Source organism: Aplidium turbinatum, chromosome 18, assembly GCF_918807975.1.
Source record: "Aplidium turbinatum chromosome 18, kaAplTurb1.1, whole genome shotgun sequence".
NCBI lineage: Eukaryota > Metazoa > Chordata > Ascidiacea > Aplousobranchia > Polyclinidae > Aplidium > Aplidium turbinatum.
Window position 1 is genome coordinate 18,187,260 of NC_137489.1, and position 17,073 is coordinate 18,204,332.

General features: G+C 37.9%; 1 protein-coding gene across 3 annotated transcripts; it reads left to right on the forward strand.

Moving 5' to 3' along the window:
- Nucleotides 1-7,879: 7,879 nt before the first annotated feature.
- LOC145787772 (uncharacterized) lies at nucleotides 7,880-16,580 on the forward strand. Of its 3 annotated transcripts, none has more exons than XM_082599596.1 (5): nucleotides 7,880-8,015; nucleotides 12,105-12,173; nucleotides 13,929-14,194; nucleotides 14,951-15,133; nucleotides 15,382-16,580. In XM_082599596.1, the coding sequence occupies exons 3-5, from the start codon at nucleotides 13,994-13,996 to the stop codon at nucleotides 15,460-15,462; spliced, it is 465 nt and encodes a 154-aa protein (XP_082455722.1). In that variant the 5' UTR covers nucleotides 7,880-8,015; nucleotides 12,105-12,173; nucleotides 13,929-13,993; the 3' UTR covers nucleotides 15,463-16,580. The 3 variants fall into 3 exon arrangements, with proteins under 3 accessions (XP_082455722.1, XP_082455723.1, XP_082455721.1); XM_082599597.1 differs by lacking the exon at nucleotides 7,880-8,015 and adding an exon at nucleotides 8,154-8,221; XM_082599595.1 differs by lacking the exon at nucleotides 7,880-8,015 and having other exon boundaries at nucleotides 11,970-12,173.
- Nucleotides 16,581-17,073: the final 493 nt, after the last annotated feature.

Below are 17,073 nucleotides of genomic sequence, written 5' to 3' on the forward strand. Positions count from 1 at the left end.
AGCTTATCCCCTTGAATTTTCCAACCCCATTTTTCAGCGTCCATTTGGATACTTAAGCCCATCCATGCCATCACTTGCAAGTAGCAGCGTAATGAGTGGTATTTCAATGCAGATTCTGTCGGTGGCAACTGCTCAGGCGTCACAAATGTGCTTGATGTCACAACTTTTTTGCAAAGATAGCCATAACGTAATGATGCTAGCGAGTCAGATGTTTTCCCATTAAGTATATAGTGATACTACAGCCTTACATCCAGCACTTTCTACATCACTTTATTCAAAGTGTGGTGCACACAAAATATTTGAGCATGATCGCAATACAGAGTCTCCCTTGATAACTTTTTGAAACACAGATTTTTTTCCAACACCAAAGATTCTGGAAGATGTATCACAGCCTGTAAATGCATGAACAAACAACAGGTCAGTGCAGACGTGGTTCCCAAGTAAATCTTTCAGAACTCTGATGTTGTAGATAGTTGGCTTCACCTTGTCTGATCGGGAGTACAGATCTTTACAGTCTACATCACCATAGTAGAGAAGAAGTATGAGGAGATCTGTATCCTCTCCAATGAGCGGGGTAGTTCTCTGTTTAGATGAATCCACCGTTGCTCGTACTATGTCTACATCTGCATCCCCCTCTGCTTGCACAACATAACAGTCACACTATTTTAGTCGAGTTGCTATCATATCAACGAGTGACTGCTTGTTGGCATCATTTGACAGGAAGTCTTGCTTCTTCCCAACAAATTGGTAGATTCGGTCACATTGACCTTTCTAGCAGCAGATGTTTTCCGTTTTTGGTGTGCGTTATCCTTTGTACTGGGCCCTCCATATCCATTGAAAACGACAGTTGCTTTACCATACAACCCAGTTGTGAAAGATGCGTAATCATCTACAATTGAACTATATGTGCATCCTTCTGTCCATTTCAGTCGATGTAAGAGAGAAACCCCATCTAGGACGTAGTGCTCCGTCTTTGGTGCAGTCCGAAGAACAGCATCTTCCACAGAAGCGGCATAGTTCCGTATTGCTTCCAGCAGGGCAGGTTTGTCTGGCGTGCGTAATAGATTTTGAGCTTCAAACAAAGATGGTGGATATGGGCAGAGTTCATACTGCATCACTTCGTCCAAGCTTAAGTCTCCAGACTGCGACACAACTATAAACCTCTGAAATAGGATTGATGGTTCTATCATTCGCTCATCTGCAACCTTGACTGCATTGCTGATGCCAATGTTTTCACCTTTGTGTTCCGTCTATGTGAATACGAAAATATCAACTGGCTATCCATTTTGGCAACAGTTTCCATACCAACAGCAAAAAGGTTGTGTACATTCACGTCTGCGCCAGCGACCCAGCGTTCATCCCAGTAATGTATGTGACTTCATCTTGAAATGGGCTATAGAGTTCGAGTGTAGTAGCCAGTTTAGTCCGATCTACTGTGTCCCTTGAAATTCTTGCTGAAGTTTCCTCTTTGTGCTGTTTACTGCTTGCATACCTCATCTTGCATAGCACAATTGTAGGCAGATGATACACATGTAGGATGATGATATAGCATTGTATCTCCTGCGGTTGCCTGTCCACCAAGGACATCCGGAGCAACTGCGGACGCTGCATTTTCCTCAAAGCGTTGGACTTCAGAATAGGAATAGCAGTAAGCCATGGCAGATAGAGTCAATGAGGAACCTGGAGCGATAATGCTGGTGCATCTGTACTGCAAGTCCCAGCTGTAAAGGAGCTACGACTGTTCTTGGGCGAACTGCTTGAATCATTGAGTGGCCAATACTTGCCTGCTCCTTGCGGGTATCTTTTCCAACTAGAAGTTGCTGGAGCATATATCGCAAGCTTTTGGGAACATATTCGAGAGTAACACTGACACTGTAACTAGCTTCTTATCGGCAGCAGCACTTCGCACATGCCAGTCACAGCGGAGAAAATATTGCGTAACGCTCCATGTCGTAACAATCGCTCAGTGAAACTGCTTGCTCAGAGGCGGCTATCTCTTCCAGGCATCATGACATAATAATGACGTCATAATATCAATTGCAACACAAGCAAAATCTATCTATATTCTATTATAATGGAAAAATAACAACACTAGACACTTATTTTATGAATTCATTGTCAACAAATTATAGATAAACAGCTATGTTGGTTCACAATTGGCAGTGTAGAGAGATTTTTTACAGGAAATAGACCACTTTTTGTGACGTCAGATTTCAGACTTTGTGATGCTCAATCATGGAAAACTTTTGATATGTTGTTCTTTTGAGGTTAAGCCAAAGGAAAAACTAATAAAACGTTTTCTTGCAATTTTTTTCTGGTTAGCCCATATATTTCCTATTTTGACCCTACTAGGAGGCAAACTTATCCAGCTTTTTGTACAAATTGCTTGCGGTTGTAATGTTTAGGCCTAAGTGTTAGTTTTTGTAGTGTAGGCCTAACTGAATATCTGAAAATGAACATTCATGACGAATTAAATATTTAGACAACTATTATTCCATGTCTAACACTGGATTTTGGTCCTGCAACGTTAAAATTAAGATTGTTCATGACTTCTAAACAATAAATGGATGTATGATCACGACATAGTAGGCGAAGCACAATTTGACAGATTTTTATTTTTGATTTGTTTTGGAAATGCTCTCAGAGCGCACCAAATTGGAAATGTTTTTCAAAAATTTCTGAGGGAGGCCCCCCAGACCCCCCCTGGGGGGCCTCCTGTTTTCATTTTAGTGTGATAAAGCTCCACCCGAATTCCAACTTGAACTGATTGAACTGCAAAGTCGAGAAAGTTTGAAAACTTTCCACAGAGAACACACTCTTCCTTTATTTTATAAAGAATTACATTCATGTAATGAATTTAATAAATTAGATAATTTGTCCAGAAAGTTATTGTGCAAGTGGGGTAGCACATAGGCGAGCAGTTATTTTCATCCATGAAAAACATAAAAAAAAAACTGCAGAATGAGATAGACTGACCGACTAACACTTAACATACATCCTAAGAATCAAGACAACGTCCTTTAATGCAAATTGCAAATGTTGATAACATCTTAGCTGGAAAACGATCTCAAAGATATTGTAGAAATAAATTTTTGTTTTTTTCTATGTGTGTGTTATTTGTTCCCATTTTTAAAAGTGAAATTCATGGTTTTTAATTGTTACTTTATGTACCAGTTTTCTTGAAATTTAATAGTTCTGCCCCCATTGAATTATTTCAAGTGACAATGCGGCCACTATAATAAAAGGTTGGACATCCCTGTGCTATACAGTTTTACATGTCCGTGTGATTCGGCATTGACGTACGGTACATCGGTATGTCCACCAGACATTTGACCACGAGAGTAGGCCTACGTGAGCATCTGAACTTTAGGGAGTAAAAGAAAAATGCTATCAAAGACCATATCATGGAGTGTTCTTTTTGTACAGATCGAAAAATTTCTGCTGATTCATTTAAAATGTTACGCAAACGCAAATTCCAATTTGACACCGAAATTCGGGAAGCGCTGTTAATCAAACGCTACAAGCCAACAACCTAACAAACAATTATTTGCTGGAGTCGCGTCCATTCTCTTCAACATTTACTTGATGTATCACGTTCCTTGTGGTGCAAAATTTTTTGTAGTTATTTATGTAGTTGCCTTTTCCTAATGTAATTTTATTTTCAAGAAGTTGAAATTTATTGCGTTTTTATAAATACTGTATTTTCAGGTTCCTGATGAGGGCTTAAGTTAAGCTGAAAACGTTAGACTGTTAAAACTATTTGTAAATATGTAAAATATATTGTTATAATGCTCAGCTCTGTTGTATTGTTGTGTCTTACTCATATCTAACCTGCAAGCAAAAAGTAAAAATGGAGAACATACAAACATTTTTGGTGGCGGGTTTGGGGGGGGGCTTGCCCTATGCTGGGTGCGCTACAGGTTATGGTTCACTTTTCAAAATATTTGCAATAAACAAAATATGTTAATCTTACAAATGCTAGAACTTTAATAGAGAGTTTCGCCTTGTTGTAATTGTTACACTAATTGAATTAATCTTATAAATGTAAACTTAATTCAAAGGTGAGAGTAAATAATAGCCTATTATGTAAAAAACGTAGCTTTATTTATTTTCTGCCTTTTTAGTTATTCAAAAACGTTACTTTATTTCTATTACGTGCTATATTTATTCAGGTTTACGCAAAGCCTTCGACAAGTTAAAGGAAACCACTGGAAAACTTTATGATCGCAAATTCGATGTGGATTTGTCAAAGTTTGATAATCCAGCATCAAATTTTCCAGAAGTTTACCCGGAGCTTCTGTCAGTCGACTTCTACGAGGGGAGGTTGATTCCCAACGACGACCAGTATAACCCCAAAACCAAACAAATTCAATTTAAAGAGTGCGATAAAAAAGTGAAGATTGAGCAATTACTTTGTCATTTTCAAGAACAAAATTTCATATCAATTGTCGGTTACCCAGGGGCGGGAAAGACAACGTTATCCAAGCGTCTGGCAAGACAGCTTGACCAAAATAGGGACTTTCTCGTTCTGAGGATAACTTTTATGAACATGAGTAATAGCAGTGATGAAAAACTAACCCTAAAAAACTTTTTGCTGGGAGATGTAAAATTTAACTTAGAGGACGAAGAAAAAAGTATAATTTTCAAATGGATGAAAAATCACACCCAAAATTGTTTTTTTATTCTTGACGGATTCGACCAGGTGAACTGGAATTTGATAGATAAAGTAAAACAATCTAATTACGACACTTTGCTCACCTGCCAAGAGCTTGTGTCGAATCTCTGTCAAGGATTATTTTTACCTAATTGCCACATTGCATTCACTTCACGACCACACGCCATGCTTGAAGTTCCTCAAAGATGTCGTCCTAAGCAAATGTATTTTGTTGGAGACTTAACATCTGGAAACATGAACAAGTTATTTAATGCTTTAATCAATGATGAACAAAAATCACGCGAGATTTTGGACAAATTAACTGTAAAAACCCCACATTTAGAACCCATGTGTCACAATCCTTTGATACTACAATTATACTTGAGAGCTTCTCTTCGTACATCGCATAAAATTGTAAATATCTCGACAATGACCGGAATATTTCATAGGGTGCTTGAAAACCTCAAAACATCCGGACACGCGGTATCTTTATCGGACCAAATTGTCATTAGTTTATCAAAACTGGCATTTAGAGCAACTCAGAATAAAACGGTCTTAATTGCAATTGATGATCTTAATAAAGAAAACCTGACAAGCGAGCAAGTTCAAGCACTTGTTGTGACATTATTTGGGTCAAATAGAACGTGTGGTCTTTTGAAGGGTAACCGACGGCTGTATTTTTCACACCAAACTTTTCAAGAATTTTTTAGCGCCTTATACATTGTTCATCATCTGTCGTTAAAACATTTTACATTATTTGTTCAATCTAACCTGTTGGTCAATCACTGGTCAGTCGTTGTTCAGTTTTTGTCTGGACTTCTATTGGACCCAAACATGAACAAAGGTAACTTTAATATATTTTATTTTGGTTTTTAAGCTATGTACCGTAACAGATGTGCATTTATTGACTATGTTTCGTTTCTTAAATTATTTTTAATGAAGGAAAACTGCTCTTAAAAGTAATTGATTGAACGTGTGTTGCGTTTCTTTATTTAAACAAAAAGACACTGTATAGGCCTATAAGGAAACGTCATTAAATCATACTAAATTTTTCAGAAAACTTGACCTCTGAAGCTATGCAGCAACCCGCAAGGCCGTCTACCTCATCACAAACGCCATCATCTTCGCAACTACTAAGTTTTTCTAGTAATACCACCAAATAAAAGTTTAAGTCTAAGTCTACATCACATGCACCGCTAAAACTTTTGTGATTTTATCACTTTCTTCTTTTGTTGATTTTGTTCCCGCACTCTATTAACATCATCATTGCTGTTGTATTCGGACAAAAAATTAGTATTACCGGTAGGCTTTGTGATTAAAGATCAACCAATAAAACAGTTTAAAAGTTATCAAAAAAGTGGTTATTCCTTTTACAAGTGAAAGGTTTTTTTAAAGCATTTAATTCATTAAATTGGTTTCAATTTGTTACAGTAACTTCGTCTTCTCAAAGCTCTTCATTTGCTTTTCAACTCAAGTCAAAATCACAAACATTGAAGGGAAGTTTAAGGTCTACTATGAAAAAAGTGTTTCCACGTGAAGTTGCCGGTAAGTGACAACTGGTACAAATAGTAGTAGGCCTAAGTAGCTTCTTGTGGGTCACAAATCACCGTCAAAATTGGAATTAAATAAAAAAACAAGTTTTTGTGTTTTACTCGTTAGCGCGATAAATATAAATAGCGAAATGGATATGTTGGATAGATACGAACTTCGTGTTTGGCAAAAAAAAAATAAAGGTAAAAAGATGGTGTTATACTTTTTAACACAAAATTGAAAGTTTAACAGTGTTGTCATTGCGTTTCCATTATAATTCCATAAGTGGAAGGCCTACAAGTGGTTGCATGCTAATGTTGTTGCAATGTCTTTACAACTGTTACTCGAGAACAGAGCTTTTTCAAGTGTTTGCTGCGGCACACCGGTGTGCCGCGAAAGGGTTGCAAGTATGCCGCAAAAGTATGCTGATTTAAATGTTGTAGCCGTAGCGCAAAGCTGGGAAATGTCAAACTTGTAGCCTACAAAAGAAACATTTGCTTTTGTGCTACTGTGCAAGAGACCAACGACCCGACTTTATCGCTTGCTAATGAAAAACTACGTCAGTTGGCTGAAAATCGCCAATTATGGAGACTTTTTATTGACGCTATTTAGCACTCAACTGGTGTGAAATAAATTATTATTCTTATCATTATTATATCGCTTGATTATCAGACCGCTCTCAACTGATGGTAAGACCATTTGCGCACAAGAGCAAGCACACCTTTTACATTACCTTAAGTCAACGAATTTACTGTTATAACTTACATTGATTAATATAAAGCTGCCTTCAAGTAACTTGTATGATGTAGGCTATATTGTATAATTTGTTCAATGTAACAGCTTCTATGATGATTTTTAAACCAAGAACCTTCCGGGGCGTAGGCCTATCCTCAATGGAAGCAAGGGAAGCGTTGCTTCCCTTGTCAAAATTGAAAAACGAGAAGACGATATTTTTCAGTCAAACGATTTCGTATTTTTTTTTACCTGAATACGAATTAAAACAGTTTCTAACTCATGTCCCCGTATGATTTAGCTCGGTTTTAGTTTTAAAAAAGTTGGAAGCTTACGGAAGCAAAGATTCGTATCGCTTCCCTTGCTCCCGTGTTTGCTATAAGGAGTAACAAGTGAGAAAGAAAGGAAAAAAGCAGCGCAAAGTTTGCGCGATTTACGTTTCTTCTGACAAAGAAAAATAAATTGAATTGAATTCTAATCTATGGAAGCAATTTCAAAATTGCCTCCTCGGTCGCAAAGTTGCCAGATTTGCCAAATTCCTCGAGTTATGCTTTTTTTTAAATTAACTCTTCAAAACGCATAATAATCAATATTTCTCAAATATTGTAACCTTATCAGATGTAACCGTATTCACCATTGTTCAATACATGTTCTATACTTGTTGAATAGCCTACTCATAATGTGGTGGATTAAAACTCATCTGCTAGAGTCCTTTTATACTTGCTATTTTTCGGGCTACTTTCAGAATTATTTTTGCTACAATTTATTAAAGTCTGCTACAAGTCATAAAATATGTGTACATTTTATTATTTTTAAGTGAAACAGGTAAATATACCCATTAGGCCTTTTTGCTTAATATTTTCCTTGTTTTGGCCTTTTTTGTATTATTTTAACTTTAAGACCTTTTTATAGTCTGGCAACTCTGCTCTGTTGGATACTGTGTCAGTGGGCTATGTAATGAGAAAATCTAAGGCGCTGTTATGGTTATAATATCGGCCTAGTAAGCAAAAGTTTGCGCCAAATGTTAAGACAGGATATGTGAGGTGTAGGCTAAACTTGACTTGACTGAAATGAATTCTGGCGCTACTACAGCACAGCAGTAGGTAGCTGTAGCTAAGTTTTTGGTGTTTCTAATTTTAGCCGCATTTTTTGCCCATTTGTGTGTAACAGTAAGAACTACTTTTATTAAGTTAGTAGCTGCTGTTGATCTGCTAATAAATTTCATACAAATATTATTCTAAAAGTGTTTCCAGAAAGCGCTATAATCCATGATTTGAGTGTAATTTTGCAAAAAAAATTCTCGAGGTAATAAACCAAATATGGTTATTAGCCTACTCTAAGCATCAAACATAGATTGTAATGGAATTATTTCAATCATCTTAAAAGCCACATTACAAGATTTGATTGAGTGATTGTGAAATCTTTATCTGCGGACTGAGAAAGCCTTTTTGGGAGCTTAATCTTGACATTTTCACATATTTTCACTAGACGAGTCAATATAAGGTTGAACCTCAAAAAAATTGATACAAAAGGTTTTTCAACGGATTCTGTTACCTATGGGCCTACTAAATAACATACTAAAAGTCTACCAAAATCGGACCTCCAGAAAGGGGTCATTTTCAAGATGGCGTCCAAGATGGCCGCCGGGATGTTATATTGCCTATATCTCAATTGCTATTCAAGCTAGAAAGGCGGTTTAGGTGTCTATCCCTAGGTTTTCGGGGTCAATGAATCGAATTAAATAAGTTAAATTACGATAGGCTGATTATTTGCTGAGATACGTATGATTTGTATATAATATACGACCTGGGGGAGCCCGGGGACATTTCGGACGCAGCGATAGGCCAACATCAGATGGAGCAGAGCACGATATTAGCAAATTCACTTGAGGCTTGAGATAAACCGCAAACAAAATCATCTTGACTTCCATTATGTAACACGAGCTTGAGAAAAGTGGTTTTCCAACATTTCAGTTTCTATACTTTTGGCAGCTTGATAAGCCGAATAGTGGTAAAATTTTCAGAGACAACTCCTCACTTTTCATCTGAATAAATTCCATATGTATTGGTGCAAAACGGTTTCCAGTACACTTTAAAATAAAACATTTTTTCGAAAACAAAACACTCGAAAATCCGTCCATCCCCAATCTCCCCTAATAAGATGGAATTATCATAGCAGCATATTACATGCGGCATAACAGGTACTATCAATACAAGCATCTAAGAAAAACTGCAACCAACAGGAGGCTCATACTTGACCTCCTACAGTAGATGAATACAGGGGATTAATCTGTTCTAAAGAATGGCGTACCATTAAAGTCTGGACACAGACACATTCAGAAAATTATCGGAATTACAACAGTAGGCTACAAAGGTAAATCGTAAACCTGGGTGATCAGCCCGTTTGTTGTCTTATTGCCTACGGCTGTCTCTATTCATCATCTTCCGACTCGTCTAGAAGAAACTTGTTATGTGGATTGTCACATTCTTGCAGTTGGCATGGTCCACATGCAGCGGTACATGGTAGTCCGTATCCTCTACAGGAGCAGCGGAGTGCCTTACAGGCAGTGGAGCAGTTGCAATGAATGACCTTCAAGAGACTTCCTGGAGCAGCGTTCATTTTTGACATAAGTGGGATGAGCCGATTCTTTTGCAGGTTCCACCCCCAATTCATGACATCCATACTCACTGCTTTTCCCATCCAGACCATTATCTGGTAGTAAACTCGACGACAGTGAAATTGGGTAGCAGATTCAGTTGGTGGCAGACGCTGATGAAGCAGAGACAACTTTCTTGCTGAAGGTGTTGTATCGCATTGTCGCAAGGGAATCTGTGCTCTGGCCATCAAAGAAGACAGCCATTACTTGGCACTCAAGGTCATCGATTATCTCTGTGGTCTGGTTTGGGGCAGTGAATGCTTTAGCACAAGACCGAAGAACAGGAGCTCCATGCACAAGTTTCTGAAAAGCAGTCTTCTTGCCAACACTGAATATCCGAGACGTAGTGTCACAACCAGTCATGGCATGGATAAATATCAACTCAGAACAAAATGTCATGTCCAAAGATTTTTTCAAACGGTTGATGTTGTATACTTTGGTACTGCCATCAGCTTTGGACTTGTCTGACCTGAAATAAAGGCCCATTACTATCTTCTTGTGCATAGTAAACAATTAACACAAGGAGATCGGTATCCTCTCCAATCAGCGTTGTTGTCTGGAGAAGAGATGTCTCCACTGCGGCCTTCACAATTTCTACATCATCATCCCCAGATGCATTTACCACGGTGCAATTTTGTTCCCAAAGTTTACCACTTATCATCCAAATCAAATTTTGTTTATTGGCATCTTGTGAAAGGAACTCCTCCTTCTTGCCTGTGAACATAGTCTCAGCTGTAAAGTTGACAACGGGATGAAGATTACGTCCTCTTCTTTGATGCATGTTGTCTTTAATGGTCGGCCCTTCTTCATAGCCGTCAAACACAATGGTCGTACCGGATCCATATTACCGGATGGGGAAATCAGTATATGACCGTGCTATTTCACCATAGCTTTGTCCACGCTGCCATGGTATGCGGTGAAGGAGTGAACCACCATCAAGTACGTGGCACTCCGTTTTTGGCACAGAATGTAGGATTGCATTACTTGCGTGATCACAGATCGCGTGTGCTAACTGTGGCTAATCAGCTTTCGGAATACATGTCTCGATTCAAAGAGAGCAGGAGGGAAAGGACTAAGCTCGTAATACATAACTTCCTCCAGTGATAGATGTCAAGCTTGGGAGACCACAATGAAGCGTTGAAAAAGAAGTGCAGTATCAATGGTTCGATCAGGAGCGACCTTGATAGCAGATTTTTGCCCAAGGGTCCTGGCTTTATCCTTTCTACTGAATGAGTATGCGAATGCAGGTTGTCCTGTCATTTTTTGTAAGATTTTTTGTCTAACAGTCTTATATTCGTGCACGTTCACACTATCATCGGCTACAACACCAGTGACAACGTTCCTTAACAAAGCATCTTGCAAAAAAGGTGAACATACGACAAGTTTTGAACTGATCTTCTCCAGGTCAGCAGCGTCTCTTTTCATCCTGGCCTTTTTTGAATCCTTGTGCTGTTCAGATGTCGTGAATGACAAGTTTGTAAACTCCTGCATAGCGATGTTGTACATTGATGTTATGGACCTGGACATGGTCCAAAGGGCTCTCTGCTTTTCATCCAGTTCAGGGCTGCCAGTGAGATATTCTGAAGAACTTCCGATCATGGCTCCACAAAAACTCCAGATCCAAACAAAAAGCCCCAGCTTTTAAAAACACCGAAAATACCGCTTGATTGTGTACAAAAAACGCCAAACTAGCCAAAGTAGGCGGGAAAATAGCACGCCTGGCAAAACTCTTGCAACTAGCATGTTGCTCCAGGAGGGTCAAAATAAAACTATGCAGCAAATATCGCGTCGATGGCGCGAAAAAATGTTGCTTTTTTCATAACTAACTTTCTTAACACTATTAGCGTTTTAGCACTTAAAATATCCTAAAAATAGCAAAATGAAAGCCTATAAATTATGGTTCAAAAACCCCAGACTCAAAAATAAAACCACAGAAGTGCATTAAAAAAACAAGCTCTGGCAGCCCTGAGTGACTTTGCCTGAATAAATCTTTTTGACTTTAACAACGATAACTTCGCTTGCATTGTGATGCGACTATGCACGCATTCATGTGATTATGATGTCACAAACACAAGAACAATAACAACTTGAATACCACCATCTACCAAATACGGAAAATTATTTAGAAATATGCCGCATGTTTCCTTGAAAATGACCCCTTTCTGAGGGTCCGATTTTGGTAGACTTTTAGTATGTTATTTAGTATGCCCATTGGTAACAGAATCCGTTGAAAAACCTTTTGTATCAATTTTTTGGGGTTAGGTGCCTTTTTTCCGTATATTGACTCGTCTACACATACTTGTAGAGGTTTTGAATTACTGATGGAGGCTTTGTCACCGAGTTTGACAAACAGAAGTTTTCCGCTTTCAGCCACTTCACGTTTCCAAAGATCTCTATTTTATTTTCATGTTAAAATCTCGAAAACTGAAGCAAGTTTTAAGGTTGAGATAAATAAATTTACTGTAGTCCCGTAGCCTAACCTTATCTAAGCGGTATTTACAAGTCATGATTTTGATAACAAGTTTGTTTCAGATAAAAACCTGCTAAAAAAGCATATATTTATTAAGGAGCTACGGAAAGAAATTCGGAAAGTTGCTGCAGGTAAGCAAATATTTGCGAATATTTACACAAAAACAAAATTTACTTTAAAACTTGCAATCTCTGGTTAGTTTAATGTTTTAACAATACTTCAGTTCCAACTGCAAAGTTAGTCTAAACAGGGGCGAGTTTAAGTGATGGGGGCCCAGGGCACTTAGGCTATAGATCGGGGGCCCCCGTGCAAAAATTTTTTTCGCGCCGAGGGAGGGAAAAGCTCTAGTCTACAAGGTAACTTGAAAGTCACCCACACCGTTGCAAATGCCTTTACGCCGAGCTTAGTCGCCATCTTGTGACTAAAAATTAACCTTGAAAGAAAAAGGAGACATTTTGCAGACACTTCAAAGGCTGAGAAAAAATAATAACACAAAATCACATTTTTTCACGTTGGGGGCCCTTCAAAAGAGGGGCCTGGGGCAACTGCACCCCCCTAAATCAGGGCTTGAGTCTAGATTTGTTGAAGTTATTTTCAAATTAGTACTTTGCCTCCAGCGTGAAAGTTTTGTTCAAAATAACTTTTATAGGCTATATTTTTGTTAGCAAGATAAATAAATTATAATTTTGAGAGAGAGTTTCCTTTTTTGTACCAGAGACAGGCAAGACACTTTACATATTTACAAATAGTTGGGACAGTGCCGGTCTTTGGGGTGTGCAAACAGTGCGATCGCACAGGGCCCGCAAATTAGGGGGCCCGCAATTTACTCAGAAAATGCAGTAATTTTGTCATTTCCAATGGACAAATTCAACAAAGGAATTAGCAACAAGAAAACATAAAGACTCAACGGGTGCAACCTATTTCGTCCCCTGAAAAGATCAAGGAAAAAACACAACAGAGCCGAAATTGCTGATCGGAGTTGCCGCAAACATTTCAAAATTTCTCTCGATCTTTTCAGGGGACGAAATAGGTTGTATCCAGACTCAACATAGAGACATAGCTTTATTTCCGAAAAATGCCAAAGAAAGCATGATCTTATGCTTTTGCTATGCCACCGGACAGCACCATTTTACAGTAATATTCATACTCAAATTTTTGTTGAACATATTCTCAGAATGCCCCAAACTCAAAGTAATGTTTTAAAATTTTCTGGGGGAGGCCCCCAAGACCCCCCGCCGCTGGGTGTCGCCTTCGGCGATCGCGCCGTCAGACTTCGCCCGCCGACCGTCAAACCACCCTCTCCTTTCAAAATAGGCTACCTAGCTACGCTACTGAATTGGATCATTGTTGTCATTGGGGCCCGCAAAGCATATCCCGCACAGGGTCCAAAATACCCTAAGACCGGCACTGGTTGGGACAGTCGAACGCTTTCGGCTTAACTTAAACCCTCATTAGGAATCTGAAAATATTCATAAAAATGCAATAAATTTCAATATTGTTGAAGGTAACGTTTAATCAGTTAGCTAGTTATCTTCAAGAAGTTGAAATTTATTGCATTTTTATAAATATTTTCAGATTCCTGATGAAGGCTTTAGTTAAGCCGAAAACGTTCGACCGTCAAAACTATTTGCAAACATGTAAAATATATTGTTATGATGCTAACCCTGTTGTATTGTTGTGCCTTGCCTAACTTTGGTGGGCCTATGAATAAATGTATCATTAACAGACATAGCTGAGCAACACTACAACGTATTAACTTCATGTGAAATAAACAACTTGTGGTAACTGTGCGATTATTTTATGGTGAGAATAAACTAAACTGTGGTTTTAGACTAGAGTCTGTTTAGCCAAGGTAATATTGATTGATATAATTCTTGCATTGTTAGATCACGAAGATGATCGCTCCATCATCAAGATCAGCAAAATCTTGAGGGAAAGCAACGACCAGGAAATGATCGTGACCATGGGAAGTCATTTTGATGGAGGGAGGATAATAATGTATGACTCCGACACTCAAAATGACTTTCATGCCGTGACGTCATTCCTCAAGTCAATGACGGGACAAATTCAATACCTTGGTCTGTTTAGATGCAAAATTACTTCCGACCAGTTCCGTCTATGGGTCGAAGCGATCAAATCGATGCCTGGATCTGTAAGCCGTGTTTGACTTTCAAAAAATGTTTAATGTTCAATTAAAAAATGACAAAATGTAAAAAATTATCTATAGTCATTTGATATTTACGTTGACTCAACGTTACATTACACTGATTTACATTCTCGAATTTCCAATTTTAATTTTATTATTTTCTGACAAGTTTTCACAAATAAATCAAACGTCACAAACAGCAACTATTATTGAACTGTTGAATCATAATTGATGAAGAAGACACTGATGTTTCTCGCCCTCTGTTCCGGTTATTCGACATTATTTAGGATAAAAAGTTATGCAAGGATCCTTCATTTAGAATGCAACCGAACGAAAACATAATAAGTGAATAAGATCAACCAGGTTCGCAAACTTGTATAATTTATTGATGAAGCTTTCTCCGTCGTTAAGGCGGCTTCTTCAGTATTATATTCAAATAGAATTCATTGAAAAATTAAAACAAGTTAAAATTTATTTAAATAAGATACAAGAAGCCGTCTTTACGACAGCGAAAGCTTTATACTGTAAATAAATTATATTAGTTTCCGAACTAGGTTCCGAACCTGTGTGATTTAGTTACTTGTTATAATTCTCTAATAAAACTTTTCTGTTTCTGTGAACTATCCCAGCAAACAGACCGCTAGAAGTGGTTGACTGTCTGCTGTCTCGTATGTCATTGAAATAAATCTTGCTGTTCATATAACAGTCAGTTTACTAGCCTCATTTTTTTATCATTATATCAACATAATTATTTGTGTTTAGATTGTTCGAATGGATCTTCGTGGCAACCTCCTGTCAAGAGTCGATGACGTCATCGAGGTATTGGACAAAGTGAAGGAAGTTGTGATGTGGAACTGCCTCGATGATGGTGATGGGAGGTCGAGATCTCCGAACATAGAGGAACGAGCCAAGTTACAGGAAGCCCTAAATGGGTTAGAAAATGAAGTAAGATTTATTTCCATAGTGGTACTAGCGTTATTTAACGTAACATCCATAAAATCCTAGGTAGCCTAAAGGTAGGTCTGAAATCGAATTTTTCATAAAGAATTTTGCAATATTTTGTTTTTTCTGGTAATTGTAACCTACTAGCTTATGGTAGCTAAACCAAGCCTAAACATTCATCAAGGTTCGTTGTTCTATTGTTGAAAGATTTGAAAATTTCTTAATTTGATTATTCGTTTCGTCTTTTACAGAAGTTAAAGATCAGGGTTGACTTTGATAGTTACCTCGATGATGATGAAAATGATCATTTCCTCATGCACAAAAATGGATGATTTGAGAGATGGTGTTATTGATTTATTTGATGACATATTATGATAAATTGATGTTTTCTGTTTAGTTTGTTTATTACATGGATTGCTTGTTTGACAACAAAGTATCAACGATAGACGACATTGTATTGTAGGGTTTTTACGTGATGACGCCCCTAGTGTAGGGTTCTGCCTAACTTAAGTCCCCAGCGTAGGGTTTGGCTGTCTAATTTGTCGTAATTTGTTAATAAAAAGGAAATAAAAGGATAATTTAAAGAATATTGAGAGACTCTAAGTCTCTAATTAAAAGGATAATTTAAGCTTCTGGCTGTCTAGTCTAGGGGTATGACTTCCTACAAAAAGTAAACCAATCAAATAGAATCATACATTTTATTGTTTATCAATGTTACAAGTTTTAGTATTCGGGGAGTTGAGAAAATTGACTGACTAATCTTGTTTATTGAGACGGGTGTCGGATGAGTGACATTCTCCCGGCGTGAATTTTAGTTCTCTCGTTCTGCCGTTGTTCAGTCTGTTCGCTTTGCAAGTCTAATTTCAAATGCCTGAGTGTTTGCATTTTTCAATTCCCCGCTTATATCATGGTATCCCGGTAGCAACTTTTGAAAAGGTACCATTATAAAATCCCCTTTCAACTTGGTTTGGTAATTACAGAAGAAAAAAAGAGCAACAGCTGTGGTGGGAACCAAACCCACGTCAATGTAACTACTAATTACTACCACCGCCCTAACCCAATGCGCCAAGCCAGCCGATGGGAAAGGAATGACTAAACTGAGCTAGAATATACGTTTTCCTTTGTTGCTCAGAGGGGATTTTTTTATGGTACCTTTTCAAAAGTTGCATCCCGGTAGAGCCTTTTCATCAATAATAGCTATCGTAAGAATCAAGGGAAATACTATACCGGTTTCATAGTTATGTCGCATTAGAAATACAGATGTGTTGAGCTAGATTCTGTGTGAGTGGCGTTTGTTAACAGGAAGCTTGACTTATGTTCTATGAGAACGTTAGGTTTTGAATTTGCAGCATTGAAATGCATTTTGCAATACTGATAAATTTCGGTTAAGTGTTAAAATATAAATTTGTTATTTAAAAACATGGTACATGTTACAGTATCAACGTATAGTGCAATGCTGCCAATAATGCAGTTTTAATGTGTTACTAGCAAAGAGAATGTTTCCTCTGTTTGAAGATTTCTTCTGCTATAGGCCAGGGGTGGCTAACCTTTTTTGACCAAGATCTACTTTTTAAGTAACCAACCTCCTGAGATCTACTAGATCAGCATCAAAATTGCCAAGCCATCGTTATCAATCATCAACAGAGCCATAATTTGACATGTCAACCTAACCTAAATTTATTGAGAAGTTTTCGGACAAACCACCTGCTCCTCTTTAGCAAAACTAAAACTAGTTATACAGAGTAGCCTATAACTCGTTAGGCATATGCTGTTCAAACGAATAGCAACATGTTTAAACTATGTAGCTTGACCAAAAACTATCAGTGACAACACCACAGTGGTGTACATGTACATTTGAACGAAACATAATTTTTCTCGCAAATCTCCTGTTGTTTCTTGGCGTAATCAGACTTATGTTTGGCAGTTGAAGATTTAGATTCAGT